Raw genomic sequence first — 19284 nt, 5'->3', positions numbered from 1 at the left:
AAGGTCGGCTCTACTTCCACTTTTGCTGGAAATAAATCTGCAGGATTAAGATGTTTTCAGTTGTTGTGTGTCATAAGACTGAGTAATTTCCCCTCACCTCCGTTAAGCCAACCATGTAGGCTTCGTTTCACTGGAGCTGGGTCAATAAACGACAAGGGGAAACCCAGAGAGTGTTCAAGGAAACTTCCAAAACAGCCACGCGCTGATATAGAAAGAGAAATATTCTCTTTATAGAATGATGTCTGTCTGGCATCGCTCATGTCTCACGGTGACTGAGATGTCAACAGAGGACAACGTTTTTATACCTGTTTTTATATTCACCCTTCTTCTGGATTCCCCCTTAACTTTGCTTTGAACAGAGGATTTGGATTAGTCTTCTTGACACACTATAACACACAGGTCTTTAAAGCTTTCCACAGTCAACTTTAACTAGGTTGAATGGAAACAGTATGTGGCGGCATGCGTCGGGTTTGTGTGTTTATGTATCTTGTTTGAAGAAGAAGCAGCGACGTGGCTCAGCCAAGAGGTGGCATCGTATTTTAGCTTTTGATTTGTGGTGCTGTTGAAGGATAGAGGTCAATAAGAGACAGCTGATTCAATATTGTAGGGAAGGAGAGAGAGCACATTTTATTTCAGTTGCTTTTACTTCTTTGTTCTATTTGATGAGTGTGTGCAAATAGACAGAAGGGCGTGTGTATATTTACATTGGAGAAGCTAGAATCCTATTTAGAAAGGAGGCAATAGGAAATAAAATGCTGCACTAAAAAGCCAGAGGATACAGGATCACATTTTGCTGATGAGGAAAATAAAGGCGCTTAGAGGTATTAAAAACATTATATATATATAAGATACTGTAATGGAACTTGCAAGCTTTTTTACCATCACAGAAGTAAAAGTGAAAGCAATCTGGTGACCTTTGTTTTCAGGGACGTTTTACACACACTAACTGCCAAGATTCATGATATCTCTCTCCACTTAACCAGTCCGTCCAGTATATCCAACTGTACTTTTACTGACGCCTTCCTTCCTTTCCAGTATCTCCAGCCCGTTTAACAATTGTTATTCCCTTGGGTTATGCATAATGAGAGATGATTCAACCAAAAGCAGCTTAACACCGCTCATAATGTTTTTTTAAAAGCATTGAGGTTAAAGTACACATCGTTTTGTTTAGTGGTGGCCATTATCTTAAAATGGTGTGAATATCACATACTGATGCCAATAGTGGATGGAGACCGTTCCGCCTCTCGATCTCTTTTGACATGATCTGTCCATTCACATCTTTGTGAGGACCAATTTGGGTTTTAGATCTCAGGTTTGGTTTGAGGTTGGGGCTGGCGTTGGGGTAAGGCATTTATGGTTAATGTTATGGCATGGGTCTAAGAAATGCATTATGTCAATGAGTGTCCTCACATAGCATTACAAGGGGTGGGTCATGATGTCATCACTGGCAGTTTGGCCATTTTTTCATATTTGTGCAGTCACAAGTTAAACTTACAATTGGCCCCTTGGTGTTTACCTGAGGGAAGGTGGGTGCTATGCTTCTGCAATGGCTCTGTTGGTTGGGAATGTTATCAGCTGTAACTGCCATGTGAGCACCTTATTGCACCTGTAAGAACAAAACACAATTCAAATGTGTTGAATCAGCCCAGTTAAAGATGGAGCACAGATAAAACAAATTGCCCTTGAGAATTATTTGATAAAATATGTGGCAAGAGTTTCATATGACAAATTGAACATTTTGGGATTTTTAATGTCGGTTTATACTGCATTTTCTTCTCACCAAGATGTATTTCCTTTAGCAGCATTCGACACAGAACACGCAATGACACGTCATTGCATTAAATGACGTAGGCGTACTAGAATGAATGAGCCGAAGGACACAGAGCGCGAGCGCCTTCACGCAGAGACTGTCAGAGCAATGGGCGCCACCCTATAAAGCTATGAAGCGTTTATTTTTTCTTCCGACATTGATGAATATTACGACATCCGAAAGGACATATTGATAGATTTATCGTCTTAATAACACTATGGCACGAGGAGAGGGCGCCGAGCAGTACGCGGCGGGTTTACTGCCAATCAAACCTATAAATACCGAGATCAAGACGGCAAAGGTAAGAGCGAGCAGAGGATTCTATATTTGATTTCTGGGGTTATTCAAATGTCTTTCACTCGTTCATTCAGGGGCGTAAAAAGGCGCCTAAATGACGTCTGAAGAATTGTGGTCGTTACTTCCTTTTGGTTTCGCAACGTCAGTGACTCGTCCTCGGTATTTGAATTCCACCCGGTTTGTCCATCAGCCCCACGGGCAGCTGCTCGTGGGGCCGGTATAACGTTACCGGCTTTAAAGGGACCACATCTTAAATAAACTTTCCGTTTTGAACGTTTGATTGAAACCGTACAGTCTTGTTAAAAATAGCCGCCCTGGTGATGACAGATGTGCTGCGGTGTAGGCTGCTGTATGATTCCTTTGGTTTGAGTCTAAAACTAAGTGTGTATTAAACAATAATGTTGAAAAAGCGTTTCAACCAGCCTCTTCTACAGAGAATAGTGTGTGATACCAGTCTGGAAGCCTTTCAGGACTCAAACCGTGTCTGATGGGTCTCAAGATCATTCCCAAGTGTTAGTATTTCATATAAAAAGGTGTGACAGCATAGCATTCAATCTATCTACCGCCCTACAAAACGTCCACATCTTGTCTGTGCTGTGACCTGTGATCTCTTTTTAACAGCAAAATCAAATAGCAGGGCATTTCACATCTACAAGAGCATGGAGCCTACAATCTAAGCTCTGCAAAAGTAGTCCAATTGAATTAAAATATACCTTTTAATACTTCTCTAGGGCTGACAGAAAATGAGTTGGCATTCTCACTGCGTTAAGACATCTTGTAGACAATTTGATTGATTTAATTGAAATAAATGTACAATAGAAATACTTGTCATTGGCTTCACTTATTCAAATAGAAATGATTTCATCTATCATCTTGAAGTTCTCTCCAGTTATTTCCTTGGATTCAGAATCTCTTTGTTGGGGAGGGATTTTCCTCACCGGTCACATGACTGTACTCCTTCATGTATCTTTAGTTCTATTTTCACCGGATAATTGTGCCAGCGGGGCCTCGTTACGCTGCAGGGTTTGGGGGAAGAGAACATTGCTCATTCATGATTTGTGAGAAGGCAGCAATTTGCTCCCAACATGAGGTGGTGCCGCTTTTGTGTCTGTTGCAGATGTGTGAATGATGGTGTAGAGAGACCCCCTTGCTGACATCATCCCACCCTTACAGCTGATTGGCTGTGGCTGTGGACGTGATAAGACTCTAAACTGTCTGCTGACTGTTGGCTACTCAGCATGGAATGTCACACCTTCCAACATCCTATTGATAGAGCCAATGGCAGCGCTCGATTCTCTCTTTGAGGGTGTGAACTACAGTAACCTCATAGTTTCAAGCCACTGTCTGACTGCAGCGTGTACGCCCCGGACTGCATCAGGGATTTGCATTTAATCTGGCATTCTGAGCGGTGGGGCGAGGGAAGTTGGCTTCCCTCCCTTTGTTATCTCATTCCCTCGTGGCAACAAGTTGTTTACCACAGCATCAATTATGCCAAAAGTTTCTGACGGGGATGGATGATGATGGTTGTTGAAGCAGGAAAGAGGGATTAAACAAACTCTAGAGGAAATCTGAAGATAATGACCACGCAGTGCACCACTGCTCACATCACTTTCCCTGCATTTATAGCTCCTCTGGGAATATGAGCATGTCAGTGTTTACAGATGCACAAACTGTTATGAAGCCAAACTAACTGCCTTACATATCTCCTCTGTCCTCCCCTCTCTTTATCTTCCAGCCAAAGGACCAGAGAAACCGTCTGACTGTGTGGAATAAACTGTGCTATGCCGTCGGTGGGGCTCCCTACCAGATCACAGGCAGCGCTTTGGGCTTCTTCCTCCAGATCTACCTGCTGGATGTGGCTCAGGTGATTTGACATGAGACACACAAAGAGGGAAATCACACTTGTCAGAGCTAGAAAACACAATCTTCCTTGCATATATATCTTTGATTTATTTAGAAAAGGAATGTTTTGTGCAACTGGAAAACATTGTAGGAATACTGTAAGAGGTAAATTAAATGTCCTCTGTCTTCCAGATTCTTCTAAACAAAGTTCATCCACTTATTAATTCTGCGTCAACAAAGTTGGAGACTCATTTCCTTATCTTTGCATTTTTCCCATTGTTTCCCGCACAGATTAACTTCGAGGCCGACGCTTGTGTTTGCTCTTCTCAGCCTCGTATCACTTTAACTTCCCGCAGTAGCCGGTCAAGCGCATTAACGTGGACTCCTACTGCTTTGCTTTGTTGCTCAATTAGCAAATTAGACTCTTCCACTGTACACAGTGGGATCTTAAATACAGGCCTTTCAGCTCAAGAGATGAGACCATTAAAGTGGCTTTGAATGCTACTTTACTTTTAAGCATATAACACAGTTGTGTATTTCACTGCAGCAGTTACAAAGCCTCGAAATGTCTCCATAACCTCATTGGTGTCGAGGTTCTTCTGAACCGCTCACTAGCCGTGCCATATGAGGTAGTGTTTAGCATCCTCTTTGCTTTGGTTTTGTGTCTCACTCTCTTTTTCCCCCCTCTCTCCCTTTAGCTGGATCCCTTCCATGCCTCTATCATCCTCTTTGTGGGCCGGGCCTGGGACGCTGTCACAGACCCCACAGTGGGTTTCCTGGTGAGCCGGAGTAGATGGACCGGCGTCGGCCGCATGATGCCCTGGTAGGTGTTTGATAGATAAGAGTTCGGTACAAAATGTGAGGCAAATGTACTGACAATGAGCTGTATCCATGGCAACAGGGTCCTGGTGGCTACCGAGGAGGAATAAGTGGAGAGACTTTGAGAATAAAGCAGTGAGGACTTGAGTCGCATGATTTGGACTGGAGTCCGACTGAGACAAATCAGAAAGACTTTCAACTTGACTTGGACTTTAACACCAGTGACTCATGACTTGAGCCTTTTTGACTTCACACCTTGCCAGAGAAAGAGAAGATTTAAACGTAATATTTAAAAAGTGTGCCACAAATCAATACATTTCCTTTCATTACATCCATGTTTACTTGCGAGAAGTGTTCTTCTTCACTGCCTTTGTGGGCGCATTGCTTGTGTTTCTTGATGCGTTACCTCCGCCAGTAGATAGGTGGAATAGTAAAATACTATTTGCACAGCAAAATCTCGTCTCGCAGTCTACAGCATGTTGTCAATCCCATGCATGTATGAAATGTGTTTGATTACTGTTCGTGTTACACTGGTGACCGGCTGGCTTCCTGTCAAGGGTATCCCTGCCTCTTTCCAAAAGCATGCTGGGACTTCAGCTCCCTAAAACCCTGAACGGCCTCGATATATACTTTCATTTACTTTTACCTTAAAGCTCTGAAAGGCTCAACAAGAAGCAAGGAAGTGCAGGTTATACATTTGTAGGATTGAAATGCTCTGCTTGAGGGAGGGGGTTTGTACAGGAACATGACCTTGATATTCTGCTGATAGAGTGAAATGGGGTGCAGCTTCTTTTACGTGTGTGTGTGTGTGAGAAGTGTCTGCTTCTGAAACCAACACTTCAGGCCATGATATGATTCGTACAGGAGCCAATCTAAATATTTGACTGGCATTTCTCTCACATGATGTCACGTTGGTATCTCGAGCATCATGGGTCTATGAGTCAGAGATGCCGGCTGTGTGCGAGTTGCACGCTGTGGTTTGAAGGGGGAAGGGGCTCCCACTGCGATTGGTCCAACCCACAACACACCATCAGCTTCAAACCAATAGGGGTGTGTCCATCTTTGTGTGCGTGTTGGATTTCACTGTTTGGGAGGGTTTTTTTGAGGAAGCGGAGAGAGTTTACTTTAGGTCAAGGAAGAGGTATGCTTGGTTGAAATAATGCAGGTCATTGTTTAAAAAGGCATTGTGTACATGATCCTCAGTGGCCTGTGCAGCTTTTCAAATTGAAGTGAAACAACCAGCCATTAGATAAGAACACACATGACTTTTTATGTCCTCGCTTACTCTTCTGTGCTGAAAATGTCTTTTATTCAGATATTGTGACATTGCACTAGAATGGGACATTTAGTTTTGTGCGCATATTAAACACATACATTTTGTGCACTATGTAAGTTGATTCTGTCTATGTACCTCAAGGCCATTTCCTGTGTGCTACTGACCTCCAAATGTGACACACAAAAAATCTGTGGTGTGTGTGTGTGTTCAATCAGTGTGCGAAACAGTAGCAACCCGGCCTCCATTTCCAGATAAATTAGCTCTCATTAGCCCAATTCACTCAGACATTAGAGGGAATCAGGAGGCGCTGTGTTTCTTATTTCCCATGTGTGTCAGGAAAGAAGGAAGGGTGGGTGGTTCATATGACCACGTGCGAGTGCAGAGGTGTCCCGTTCAATAAAGAAACAACTCTGTGTTCAGTGATATGGCCCTCAGAGAAAGTCAGCACAATGCTTCTTGCGTGACAGCTCATGAGAAGAATGAGGGGCAAAAATATTGATTTAGATATTAGTTAGATTTGCTGTCATTTTACAGCACGGCAGGAGGAAGAAGAAGAAGAATAAACCGTATGATATCCTCATGTTCATGGGGAGTATTAGCTGGACTGTTGTCTGTTTTGAAAACAAATGTCTGAAGTGGCACCGGCTTCGGTGACTTGACACTGAGCGGGGGTGAGAGCGAGGTGGACCAGAGCGGCCTCACCGTTCGTCCAGCCCACCCTCGTCCCCTTCTGCAGCCCAGACTGAGTCCTTTTCTCCACACAAGAGTTCTAACAAGGCAGGATTAGGGGGATTATTCTCAAAGCGGCCACGAGAGAGTATAAAAGAAGTGAGCGACTGCAAGCGAGGAAAAATGAAAGGGGGGTAAAGCTACAGTAACAGTTGGCAGAATTCATTAAACACTCTTTAGCAGCGGGAAACAGCAGGCTGGGCACTCTCTTTTTTTTTTCTTTCTTTTTTTTTTCGAGCCAAACAATAGAGCATGCATAGTGAACCCCACCCTAGTGGCTCAAATTAGAAAAATATTCCTGCTTTTTGAAAACACTGCAGATTGTTGTCTCCTAACAAAGATCCTCCACCGCTTTTCTTCCCAGGATCCTTTGCTCTACTCCGTTTGCGGTGCTGACTTACTTCCTGATCTGGTACGTGCCTCCTTTTGAGCAAGGGAAGGTGCTCTGGTACCTGGTCTTTTACTGCCTCTTCCAGTCAATGCAGACGGTTAGTATGTCACGTTGACACGCCCCACCACTTTGTTCCCCTTTGGTCCCAGTGTGTGTGCACCAACCTAACTGTGTGTTTGTGTACGTTTGCAGTGCTTTCACGTGCCATATTCAGCCCTCACCATGTTCATCACTAACGACCAGAAGGAGAGGGACTCTGCCACCGCTTATCGTACGTCAGCTCGCCTGCGTGATCAAAATGCTTTTACACGCGTGTCGTCTTTCAGGCGCTGACGCTCCATTTCTGTGTTGCTCGCAGGTATGATGGTGGAGGTGCTGGGCACAGTTCTGGGCACAGCAATCCAGGGACAGATAGTAGGTGGAGCCACAAATTGTCCCACTGAGCCCGACGACCTGAACGGCGGAAACTCAACCAACACGTCCAGAGTTTCACAGGATGAGACGGTGAGGCTCTTAAATCTTTTGCATTGTGTCCGGTTCAATTATGATCTTTACATACAGCGTTTACATGAGTGCTAGTCGAAGCTAATTCAGTATTTTTCTGTCCTCAGAAACAAGCGTATTTGATTGCTTCGGGGGTCATCTGCGTCATCTATGTCTTCTGTGCAGCAGTCTTGTTTTTGGGTGTGAAGGAGCAAAAAGGTATGAATCCATGAACTACAAGTGAGAAGTTATCACTTGTCCAATGCCAAGGTGGAATATTTCAAATTAAAAGCGGCGCTTTAGACACATAACTTGGACTGGAGTCAGACCTGAGGCCTTGAACACCAATGAGTCGTGACTTCACTTGGATTTAACTCTTACTTTTCCTGACCACGGATATAGTCTGAATCAATCTGACAGCAGCCGATCACGTTGCGTGAACAGCGCACACAAGCAGACTGACAACCGCTACCTCATCATCACGCTCAGACTTTTGGCGAAACAATGCAAATAATTGTGATTGTGTCTCATTTCATTTGGCGACGGCTGCATAATGACTTGTAGCGGCCGTTTAGTTGGTCGACAAAGATTTCTTTAGTCGAATAATTGTGTTTTGCTTTCTTTTTTTTTCTGTCACCTATGAGCACATCTCTGGTAAACACAAGATTAAAAGTAGGGTTTTGTGGGATTCCTTGTGGAGAAACTCAGTTCTACAGATCTGTCAAATAAATAAACGTATTGATTATTTGACAAAATCGTATGAGTGTAATTAGACGTCTTTGTTCGAGGACGGCCCTAATGACTTGTTTAGGAGTCGAAACGCAAAGTTTAGGACTTGATTGAGGACTTCATAGCCAAGATTTGAGTCTTACTAGTGTCTTGCAAACCATGACTTTGTCCCTCTGCATCAGTTGTCCTCGGGAAACATTTATCTTTAACACTTATCTTTGTTCTCTTCTCCTCCTTATTGGGTTATAGAGAACGGGCGGAAGAAAACCCTGCTTACCTTCCGTCAGGGCCTGTGGCTGGTGATGAGCTACGGACCGTACATAAAACTAGTCATCGGCTTCCTCTTCACCTCTCTGGCCTTCATGGTAATACTGTGTTTCACTATCTCACTATCTCTCATGCTGGATGCAGAAGTTATTGATGTAGCCATAGTTAAAGGAATAATTCAACATTTTGGGAAATAACTTTTTTTTTGTCGAGCGTTAGAGGAGAAGATAGATGCCGCTCTCATATGTGTCTGTTAAACGAAGCTATAGGAAGTATTTATCTTAGCTTAGCTTAAAGACTGGAAACGAGGGGAAGCTGCTAACTGTCCAAAGGTAAAACCACAACTTGTGGTTATTAAACTTCTGATTTTGTGTGTATTAAACAAACTAAATATAAAGTGGAATTCCCAAGATGTCGAACTATTTTTTTTAAAATTTAATCTGTATCTGTAGTTTGCATAAAGATGAATCTTATTCATTTGTTTTTATTTTTACAGTTGCTGGAGGGAAACTTTGCCCTTTTTATCACCTATTCTCTCGGCCATAGGAAAGACTTCCAGAATATTCTCCTGGTCATCATGGTGAGTTCTTCTGTTTTCCACTGAAGGGCTGTTGACCTCCATGTAAAAGCTCTAATCAGTATGAGATTTGGAGGACATCTGCAGCTTGTTTGGCTATCCTCGTGGCACAGCGTAAGCGCCCAGTGTTTGTGGGGTTTCCAGCCCGTACTCTGAGGCCTTTCCTCACGCGAGGAGGCGCATGGTACCGGGGCTGAAAGGGCAGATTTTCAGGGTGAGAAGAGGTGTTGTTTGGGCTCCTGGGAACCTGTCTCCCAGTCACACACTCGCTTGGCCTTAGCAGGAGATCAGGGGAGAGACGGTCACACGGTAGCGCTTTTGTTGCCTTGGCGATCCCTCACTGCCACCATTAGTTGCGCCCTCCTTTCCATCCTCTTCTCGCTGCTTTCTGCTCTGGTGCCTTTCTCTCTGATTAGAAGTGAAACATTCTTGGGCACCATGTATCATATTTGGAAGGATGGGATTTAAGGGGGGAAAAGGAAACATTTTCCATTGTATCGGCCCGCAGTTGATGTAGTCGTGTTACTTTCCAAGTTGTCAGTAGGGAGTTCTTGTGTGGTCATTTAACACTGGTTGACCAAGTTTGAACTGGAGGTCAGAGGTTGTCTGCCCCCTGCAGGGTTAAGTCAAGACTACACAAAGCACATTGTGCCCTTGTCCCTTGACCTCCTCCTGCAGCGGTCCCTTTGTTCTTTCCAATTCCTTTGTTCATTATAACATTAACATTATCATTTAGGTAACTTCCATTGCGCCCGATCTGCAGCCCTGTTTATAGATATGCTGAGATCGTATAGTGATGCAAGTCCATCATGCAGCTTTGTTTTTTGGATGAGAATGGGGGTTTTTTTGTCCAAAGAAGTCAATAAAGGTCTTATATTTGCATGTAAATGTTTCAATGGAAAATGCATGCATGGAAACAAAGAAATCCTCCTAAAACAAAGTTGTTGAAATACATCATCTATTTTACGAGACCATATACAACACAACATATTGCATACTTCAGCCAAGACCTAAAATTTCAAACTAAAAGTTTATTTTAGTCCCAGATCATTACCTCGGCAGACTTTTTTCCAAAAGGTTTATCAGAATTAAAAGGTACATTTATAGTAACATAATAAAACCTCACCACCACCCAAAATACAGAGGACATCACCTCAGTGTCCTCAAGGTTAACTGAGGCTCTGATCAAACCTCACTGATAACAATGCAAGTGTTGTAAGTGATACAAGTGTCAATCCTTCACTTGTGTTTTCCTCCAGCATATAAAATGTTATATTATCTGCAACAATGTGAGCGTGTAGATACATATTTTTCTCTGTTAAATTTAGATTGGTAAAAAAAAAAATCCATATTGCTTTAATAAGAATTGAATGCCTCTATTTTAAACAATATATGAACAAAGCTAATCTGGCTACATTTCATCTGATGTTTTTATTATTAATTTGGTTCATGTGAATGATGAATACTCAATCCTAAATGAACTGTGTACATCCCTTGTCCTTTTGCGAGCATGCGTAATGAGATTTAATGAAACAACAATACTGATAATTCATTTTTTCCAGCTTTCCGGGACACTAACAATCCCGTGGTGGCAGTGGTTTCTGACCCGGTTTGGGAAGAAGAAAGCAGTTTACTTTGGCATCACGGTGAGCAGAAATATGCTTGTTTTATGGCGCAACAAAGTCAATAGATCAAACAGGATGTGTTGTTGCGTAATTGCTCACACCCGCTCTCTTCCCGCAGTGGGCAGTACCTTTCATGATCCTAATCGTCTGCATCAAGAGCAACCTGATCATTTCATACTTGGTCTCAGTGGCGGCAGGTGTGAGCGTGGCGGCAGCTTTCCTCCTGCCTTGGTGAGCCCGAGTTCATGCACAGAACCCATGAATCAACATATCTGTCGATTGTGCCTCGAGTTTCCTTCTAAATGTTGGGTTTGTGCTTGCAGGTCAATGCTTCCCGACGTAGTGGATGACTTCAAGGTTAAAAACCCAGACATCCATGGTTACGAAGCCCTCTTCTACTCTTTCTACGTCTTCTTCATCAAGTTTGCCTCTGGAGTTTCTCTGGGTATCTCTACACTCAGTTTAAAGTGAGTTGGCTGATATACATCTGTAGCCATGTTGTCATAAATTATTCCCATGTACATTTCTATCCTCTCTGTCATCCTTAATAACATGTAAGTTTATGCCTCTAACGCTCACAGAGATTAGCTCAATGTTACAGCTCATCAGACCAGTGATCATGTGCTCAACAATCACATAATCCTTCAACAGTCTTGCCAAACTGTACTCCCATCAGCTCAACGTTTCTCCCTCTATCTGCATTTTTTTCTCGCAGATTTGCCGGCTATGTGACTGGGAGCTGCTCACAACCAGAGGCGGTCAGTTTAACCCTGAAGGTGCTGGTCTCTCCCGTGCCTGTCGTTCTTATAGCTGTGGGGCTGTTGATATTGAGGACATACCCTATTGATGAAGAAAGGAGGCAGGGCAACCGAAAACTACTGCAGAAAATGTGGTAAGTGAAATGGAAATGTGCATACAAGCATTTAACAACTACACAGATGTTTATGCTTAATTCGGTATAACCACACCAGGCTAGACACCTGTTATTGTGCAGCAGGCCGTGTGCGGTACCACAGTAAACAAACCAGAGAGATGCTAAATTCAATTCCGCTCTCTATACCTGAGCTAAATCCTAATGAAACCTTTTTAAAAAGCTGTTTTGCTCCGGTGTTGGCATGCATTTTTTTTCACCCTGTTTGGACAAGCCAAGTCCTTTGTGTGTGACTCCTGGCTGTTCTCCCGTCCTTTAACAGGGACTCAGAGTCTGAAACTTCAGCACTTGGGAGCAGCGTGTAGCCGCAGAGGACGAGCCAACCACCACAGCCGCTTTAACAGGTTTGCACAGGCTGTCAAGGGACACGACCGCCAACCATCTGGACTAACGGAGACCACAGACCACTGCTGCCCAAACATAATCAGCATTCAGCAGCTCCCCACCAGTGGATCACACAGGTCTACGTCGCCCTCTAGTGGCCGGCCAGTGGCATCTCATGTGTGGGACAAAGTATCTTCTGTGGCCTTTATCTCCAGCTGTGTCCCAATTAAAGTCACCTGCTAAAACTGAAAAACATACACAATTTACAAATCATTACAGTGTATTATTTTGTCAGGTAGTGTAGAACCAAAGTCTGGGGTAAGTGACTTTTCTTGTTGCTTTCACTTCCAAATATACTTTTTCCTTTTCGAGGTTTTCCTTAACAGTTTAGGTGAAACACAGCACTTATCATTTAAAAGGAAGATCAAAGATGTTTTGTTAACACTCAACAGATACAGCTCCTATAAGCTCATGGGAGCTGTAGTTTTACTCAACAAAGAGAACTCTAAACTGTTTTTCCAAAGAGTTGTGACTTTATTGTTTACTGAGATGTTCCAGTAGCTGCTATGTTAATTACCTCGACTAGTTGTGAGCAGCGCCACCATTTCTTTTGTGCATTGCATTGTGGTCATTTTTACACTCCAGTGTGAATGCACTTCCTAGTGAAATACTAGGTTGTATTTGGGACACAGCTTGTGAATTGTGGTGTTCTTTATTAAATATTTATTTGTTGGTTTACAAGATCAGACTGGCACTCGACTGGAGTGTGATACTTTGGTGTTTACTATGTCTTAGGTCACTTGTGTTCAGGCAGTTCTCTGAAGGAAATATACAGTATCAGCCCTTATTTATAAAGGGCATACCAGCACTATTCCCCTAATTGGAGTTGTATGGAGCTGTCCTACCTTTCATTGATTGTTGCCGTTTTTTGTAGATTATTTCAGAAAGGCAAAAACAATAAGTGTACTTGAATCTTCTGAAGGGGAAAAGGCACCTTGTGGTATAATGTACTGTATATCTGAATCACTGCCTTACGCACATCTTGAATACTTTCTGTTGAAATTGTGACTCAGATTATTTTCAGCTACTGAGAAGGTTTTTGCCATCCCACCTTTTTTTGTGCTTTAGCATTTCAGCCAATCTGTCATGTTTACATGACATTTCTGAATGTGCTTTCAGTGCAAAGTCAACTCCAGTATGAAGTCATTTCATCAAGCATCTTTTCACTTCCCAAAGGGAAGGAATTGCTTTATTTAACTATTTATTTAAACAAAATATCTTAAGGGATTATAATTTTGCTTGTAAAAGCACACGTGTAACGTATCAACAGTGAATGGTTGTTGATGGATATGTGAGTGATTTTCAAGTCTTGTGGAAAACATTGAGACCATCAAAAAATTCTTTTTTTTCTAAGACAAGAAAATGGCACAAATTGCTGTAATGTGATAAACAACCAGCCTCTGTCGGTGTTGTGACTCTTAAAATCAGCTGCCCAAACCCAGTTTCTTTCTAATATAAGGTTAATGGGCGACATCTGTCACATTAAATGGCTTCATAGAAAAGCACATTACATCTCCCCTGGGTGTTTATATGTATGATATGTAAATAGTTTTTTCCGACTTTGATCAGAAAAGAGATACATTAATGCGCTGTAAATTTGTAATTTTAAGTCTGTGAATAAAGTTTGCCAAAACAAAGAAAAACCTGTTAATGTCTTTGCAATATCCAAGACTAGAATAGTATACTTGTTTAGGCTTACACCTTGATGCTTTTTTTTTTTTTTTTTATTGTCAGATGAAGTAGAATTAAATTCATGTAAGTTGGTATAAAGCAACTCAATGGAAGGCACAGCAGCTGGTGGGCCTAATATTTGGCCCCTTTGATCGAGCTGATGATTTCTGTTTATTAGTATCTAAACCTTTCTAAATCCATAATTTTCACTAGTCAACAGTAAATACAATAAATTAATTAAACCATTAAAACCATACATACAGCAGTGTTCTCACTGCACATAAACGTTAGGTCTGAATCATTTCACTTCTCTTTAAGTCAGATTCCAAAAACCTCGCTAGTTACAACTTATATCCAAATATTGTGACTCGAATCAAGAAAATGACGAAATAAAAATGTGCAGCCAAAGAAACCCGTCCTTGGTTCCTATTTAAAGACTGAAATCAACCAAAGGAAGCTAAACTTCACCTGTTTGCCAACAGGCTGCCAATTTATCCTCTCCTCTAATTACCTGCAGCCGTGGCTGAGCGGTGGTTTTACACGCAGATTGAAGGAGAGAGGTAGAAGGACAGCAGTCTGTTGCGATGAAAGCAAAGTGGCATATCTATATTTTGTGGAGTGTTTTATCACTTTGCCTCCCCAGCTGTGCACCGGACACTGATGAATCTCCATTTACCAGAAGGAAAAGGGTTTTCGAACTCGGTACGCCAAAATCCAAACAATCAGGAACAGACGACAGAAGATCCTCTCGGAGGATCATACCTGCAGGCACTTCTCCATTGTCTCATCTCAGTTCCCGAAGGCCTTACCCTCCTCCGACACCTCGACCCATGCGTCCAGGAGAGCCCGAGGCAAAGATCCAGTCGGACTTTGCTTACCTCCCAGACGTTTCTGTAACCTGTTCCTCGTCTGACTTTGTCGTGCGGGTCAAACCATCTTTCTACGGTCTGGGTGCCGAAGCAGAGGAGCTCAAATTAGGCCGCAACTGTAAAAGCAACGGGGTTCTCTGGCCATACGGTGACCTGCTCTTTACGTATCCTCTCACATCGTGCGATGCAGTGCGCGAGGTAAGATTTGACTTGAGTCATTTGTTCTCCGACTCTCTCTGCATAACCATGAAATCACGGTGTCTGACCCCTCTTTGACAGTCGCCCTGCGGTTACCTGATCTACAAATTCGTGCTCCATTATGACCCTTCGCCAAAACGTTTACGAAGCACAGCGCACCGGATCAATGCCGACATTGAATGCCGTTATCAAAGGTTAGACTTGTCTCTCATCCGTTTGCAACATCATATGTGTGAGTGTAAGCTCGCTATTTACAATCTCCAAAACCTGTCCAGGAACCATCATGTGTACCAACTGGCTGTGCAGCCCACATGGGAAACTACTGTTGTGCGTAAAAAGCTGAAAGGAAATCCAGATGACTTCCAGATGACGTTAATGGATGGTATGTTTAAAGAAATGTGGTTTGCAGTGATACAGAGCAGCTTGTCTTTTCAGCGCAAATGTGTTTTTGTGTGGTAAAGTGTTGATAAATGGCTATTAGTTGGCTTCATTTGATAAAAAAAACATATTTTAATAAACCCTCAGATTTATGGAGCAGACCAGTCAAGTCCCAGGTGTACCAGATTGGAAAGACAATTAATTTACAGGTCTCTGCTCCTCATCTGTCAACTGGTGGGAAACTCTACATCAACACCTGCTATGCTACACCATCCCGTGGCTCTGCATCATCCCTCAAATACGCCATCATTGACAATTTTGGGTGAGTATTATGGAGAGTAATGCATTCAAAATCTTTTAGTTTTTTCCCTTGGTGTCCTGATTTGCATTTAGTGTCGTGTTGTTGTCATCCACAGCTGTATGTTGGACAGTAAGAGCGACCCAGGGGGCTCTCAGTTTATCTCTCGGACCGACAAAACCCTGAGATTCTCCCTCAAGGCTTTCCAGTTTACGTTTGACCCTGAAACTGAGGTGAGAATGGCTTATAATTCTCCACATTCAAAGTTTTAGTTGCTGCTTAACCCCATTTCCATTTTTAGGTCAATATTCACTGCAAATTGTTTGTCATAGCTGAGGATCCAGGTCCTACACACAAATCATGCACCTACAGAGGAAACGGGTGAGTGTTGACGCTATATCAATTAAATTTCTATTCCTGGACTACAGGGGACTTTTTTTGTTTCCAATTGGCTTGAGCATACTTGTGCATTTGCCATGATAGATGGAAGGCCCTCACTGGTGACGACTCCGTTTGTGAATGCTGTGATAAACAATGTGTGACTTCTAAAGCCCGGCGGGCCTTGATGGAAGGTATGTGGCAGTCTTTTTTTTTTTTTTTGATTTGATTTCAAGGAAATATTCATGCACCATTCCTACTCGGATATATTGGATTGTTGTGTTGGCTCACCACCCCAAAATCAAAAATACATATTTTTCCTCTTACCCGTAGTGCTATTTAACAATCTAGATTGTTTTGGAGATATTGAATGTAGAGATGGCTGCCTTCTGTCTAATATAATGGGACTAAATGACACTTGTGGTGCTCTAAGCAATCAAACAATTTAAGATTTGAAAAACTCCACAGCAATGCTTCTTTCGGGAAATCATGACCTGGTTTCTCAAGATAATCCAGACATTGTTGTGAGCCGTTTCACGTACAAACGTAAAAATACTTCCCCTCTCCATGTCTCCAAAACTAGACAACTCTCACCAAAACAATCTAGATTGATAAATGGCTCTACAGGTAAGAAGAAAAATTGTGTATTTTTGATTTTGGGGATGAACTGTTACTTTTATTAAGAGATGATTAAAAATGGTTACATCTCTTAACTTTGTTCAAGGCTCTGCCAGCAGTGGGTCATTGTTGGTCTCTGATCAGCCGTACACAGCAGAAGATGGCGTTCCACCGGTCGGCAGAGAAGGCGAGGCCACAATAAATCATTACGATGAGCTGAAAAGTCATGAGAACCTTTTGGACACTGCGGATTTAGAAGAGTACGAAGATGACGAAGAGCAAGACTACGCAGATGAAGAAGAGGAGGAGGAGGAGAAGTTTGAAGAGGATAGTGGGTTTGGAGTGATGACAGAACCTGATTTAGATGAGTTAAGTTTTAGGGGAAGGGTCTTTGTGGAGGAGGAGAAGAAAGAGTCTGAAGTGAAGGATTCAAATCAGTTCGAGGTGGATGGGTCAAAGTATGTAGTACAAGAGGAGAGTGAAGAAGATGAGATCAATTTGAACCAGAAGGAAGCTAAAGTGTTGCGACATTGGGTGTCGGTGGAGCAAATGTTGCCATCAGAAGACAGCCTACAGAGAGAGTTAGTATCTGAAGGTGAAGAAGACAACAGGAAGCATGCAGGTAGAGAAGAGGACGACCGGTTGATAACCTCTGAGGTGGAGTGGAAGAATGATGACGGTCTGGCAGACTTGGTAGATAGTGAGGTGACCTGGTATTTCACATGGAGGTAGCATTAGTTGAATGAATCGATCAGTACTCTACGTGACAGAAGGATATTCTGACTTATTTCAATAAAAACATGAAAATGCAGTTGGACTCTTGTCATAACTTAAAACCAGACCATCACAATTTATGTTCTAAAGGTTTAATTATGTCTGTATTTGATTAGATCAGTCAGGACATGTTAATATAAGATTACTGACAATTAGAAATGACATAATACAGTGCATATCAGACCAACAGGAAAATTAAAAGGAGGCTTCTCAGTCAGTGGCAATTTGATCGGTCCATAAATCTTTATTCTTTCCATTATAAATGATTTATTACATTACAGTGTCTGAAACCAGTTTGAACTATAATAGTTGTACACAAATATCCCACTGTTTTAGCAATAACTGAGGAAAGGCAGTGCCTTAACTAAAAGCAGCAAAAAAAAACCTCTAGTATTGCTTTACATGTCTGCTCATTGTTTGTGTGACATTAATGGTCATGCACAAAGAGAGCTTTGAATCACAAAATGACGTGGGATTCTTGATAACATAAATTTGCAAATGATTAAGAGCCATACAACTTGATTTAAATGATATTTGGGCACAACACTGCAAAGCAGACATTCTGTCTATAGAGACCCTCCTCTGAACAGGAAAACAGGAAAAATAACTTAAGATAATTAATATTTTTTTAACAAATAATTGGTGTGGAAACTCTTTTGAAGAAAATACAGAACTCTGTAGCACAGATCCATCATTCCTGGATATGTTAAATGTACAAAATCGTGCTCTATTTACAGACGAGCGCCCAAAAGTCCCATTGTTACAAGTACTGACTAAAGCTCTGATTCAGCAGGACACAAGTGATACAATCAATATCTGACACTAGAGGGTGATGTATTCCCATCTCTTGCAGCTCAGAGGACCCTCTGGCAAAAGAAAATGTGCTGTAATCACTCTTAGTAAAATGCTAAATGAGTACTTGAGAAAAATAAGACCCACACCATTAACGTAAAGTCAAAGGATTTTCCAAATGCAAGCTTTGAATTAAGCATCTCGTCTATCCTAATCCAGTTTCTTGTCTCTCTCACAATGGCCAACTTGCAGCAAATTCAGTGTTGTTAGTAAGTCCTTCCCCAGGTCTCCTTCAGTCTTTACAATCATGTCGATGGCGTCCCTCCTAATTCAACAGTACCTGCTGTCCCGTTCGTTTTCTCTGCAGCATCTGATGTTGGAAGATTAAGGCAGTTAGTTTAATCGAGTCCAGAAGAGTTGCTCTCTTAATTAAAAATTAAAAATTAGCACGCTAACGAGCTAAACTAACGAGGTGAACACTGAACCTGTTAAAGCTGCATTCATGCATGTCAGGGAAAATGGAAAAAACAGGAAAATCTACATTATTCCACGTCCGTTAACACCACTGCTAACCCTGTAGTCACTTCATTGAAATAGCCTAAACAAGCTACGTCTACGGTGTTACGTTTTTGTTGATCAGTGAAACCAGGTACAAACAAACTATATTTCTAAATTACCTGAATTTGTTCTATTTGTATTAATATTGTAATTTATTTAGATACTGATCTGTCTTGGAATTATAACTTGGGTGCTGACGTTAACCATTTTTCTGACTTTGCTGCTCACAATTATGGTCAAAATGATATGACAGCTGAAATTCCAGCATGCTGCACTGTCATTTTAAAGCATTTTAGCATGCTGACGTTAGTATGTAGCTCAAAGGACTGCTGTGCCGAACTACAGCCTCACAGAGCCGCTAGCGTGGCTGTATAGACCTATTAGTCTTGTTCATCATTTCCAGTCTAACATTGATGTGTTTTATTTATAGTGAATAATCTCTTACCCATGATACTCTCTTGCAGTGCTTCCTGTCCTGCAGTTTGCTCCGTCCCTTCAGTCTCAATCGCTTTACCCTTCGTTGTGGGTTTCTTTGCAACAGGTGGTGGCACCTTGACTCCCTTTGTCACAGAGGAAACCTCCAGCTTCTT

General features: G+C 42.1%; 2 protein-coding genes across 2 annotated transcripts; both read left to right on the top strand.

The window, feature by feature from the left end:
• Positions 1 to 1902: 1902 nt before the first annotated feature.
• Positions 1903 to 14051, top strand: LOC142968187 (sodium-dependent lysophosphatidylcholine symporter 1-B-like). The gene is made up of 14 exons (XM_076107980.1): positions 1903 to 2111; positions 3843 to 3971; positions 4648 to 4772; positions 7138 to 7261; positions 7357 to 7435; positions 7523 to 7668; positions 7776 to 7866; positions 8626 to 8741; positions 9140 to 9223; positions 10783 to 10866; positions 10964 to 11076; positions 11169 to 11312; positions 11561 to 11737; positions 12039 to 14051. The coding sequence occupies exons 1-14, from the start codon at positions 2028 to 2030 to the stop codon at positions 12079 to 12081; spliced, it is 1539 nt and encodes a 512-aa protein (XP_075964095.1). The 5' UTR covers positions 1903 to 2027; the 3' UTR covers positions 12082 to 14051.
• A 610-nt stretch (positions 14052 to 14661) lies between these two features.
• LOC142968295 (zona pellucida sperm-binding protein 3) lies at positions 14662 to 17086 on the top strand. Its single transcript, XM_076108109.1, has 4 exons — positions 14662 to 14898; positions 14980 to 15092; positions 15174 to 15280; positions 15424 to 17086. The coding sequence occupies exons 1-4, from the start codon at positions 14662 to 14664 to the stop codon at positions 15600 to 15602; spliced, it is 636 nt and encodes a 211-aa protein (XP_075964224.1). The 3' UTR covers positions 15603 to 17086.
• The last annotated feature ends 2198 nt before the right edge of the window (positions 17087 to 19284 follow it).

This window comes from Anarhichas minor, unplaced genomic scaffold (genome assembly GCF_050575085.1).
Source record: "Anarhichas minor isolate MPS153535 unplaced genomic scaffold, ASM5057508v1 ptg000040l, whole genome shotgun sequence".
NCBI lineage: Eukaryota > Metazoa > Chordata > Actinopteri > Perciformes > Anarhichadidae > Anarhichas > Anarhichas minor.
The sequence above is the reverse complement of the archived record's forward strand: the minus strand, read 5'-3'. Positions and strand labels throughout refer to the sequence as shown.

What these genes read in the sequence shown, in the direction of transcription:
- LOC142968187 (XM_076107980.1), top strand. Translation starts at nt 2,028, where the DNA reads ATGGCACGAGGAGAGGGCGCCGAGCAGTACGCGGCGGGTTTACTGCCA. An exon ending in ATATTCTCCTGGTCATCATG is followed by an intron (nt 9,224 to 10,782) that starts GTGAGTTCTTCT and finishes CATTTTTTCCAG; the next exon opens with CTTTCCGGGACACTAACAAT. An exon ending in ATCTCTACACTCAGTTTAAA is followed by an intron (nt 11,313 to 11,560) that starts GTGAGTTGGCTG and finishes TTTTTCTCGCAG; the next exon opens with ATTTGCCGGCTATGTGACTG.
- LOC142968295 (XM_076108109.1), top strand. Translation starts at nt 14,662, where the DNA reads ATGCGTCCAGGAGAGCCCGAGGCAAAGATCCAGTCGGACTTTGCTTAC. An exon ending in CGTGCGATGCAGTGCGCGAG is followed by an intron (nt 14,899 to 14,979) that starts GTAAGATTTGAC and finishes CCTCTTTGACAG; the next exon opens with TCGCCCTGCGGTTACCTGAT. An exon ending in ATTGAATGCCGTTATCAAAG is followed by an intron (nt 15,093 to 15,173) that starts GTTAGACTTGTC and finishes AAACCTGTCCAG; the next exon opens with GAACCATCATGTGTACCAAC.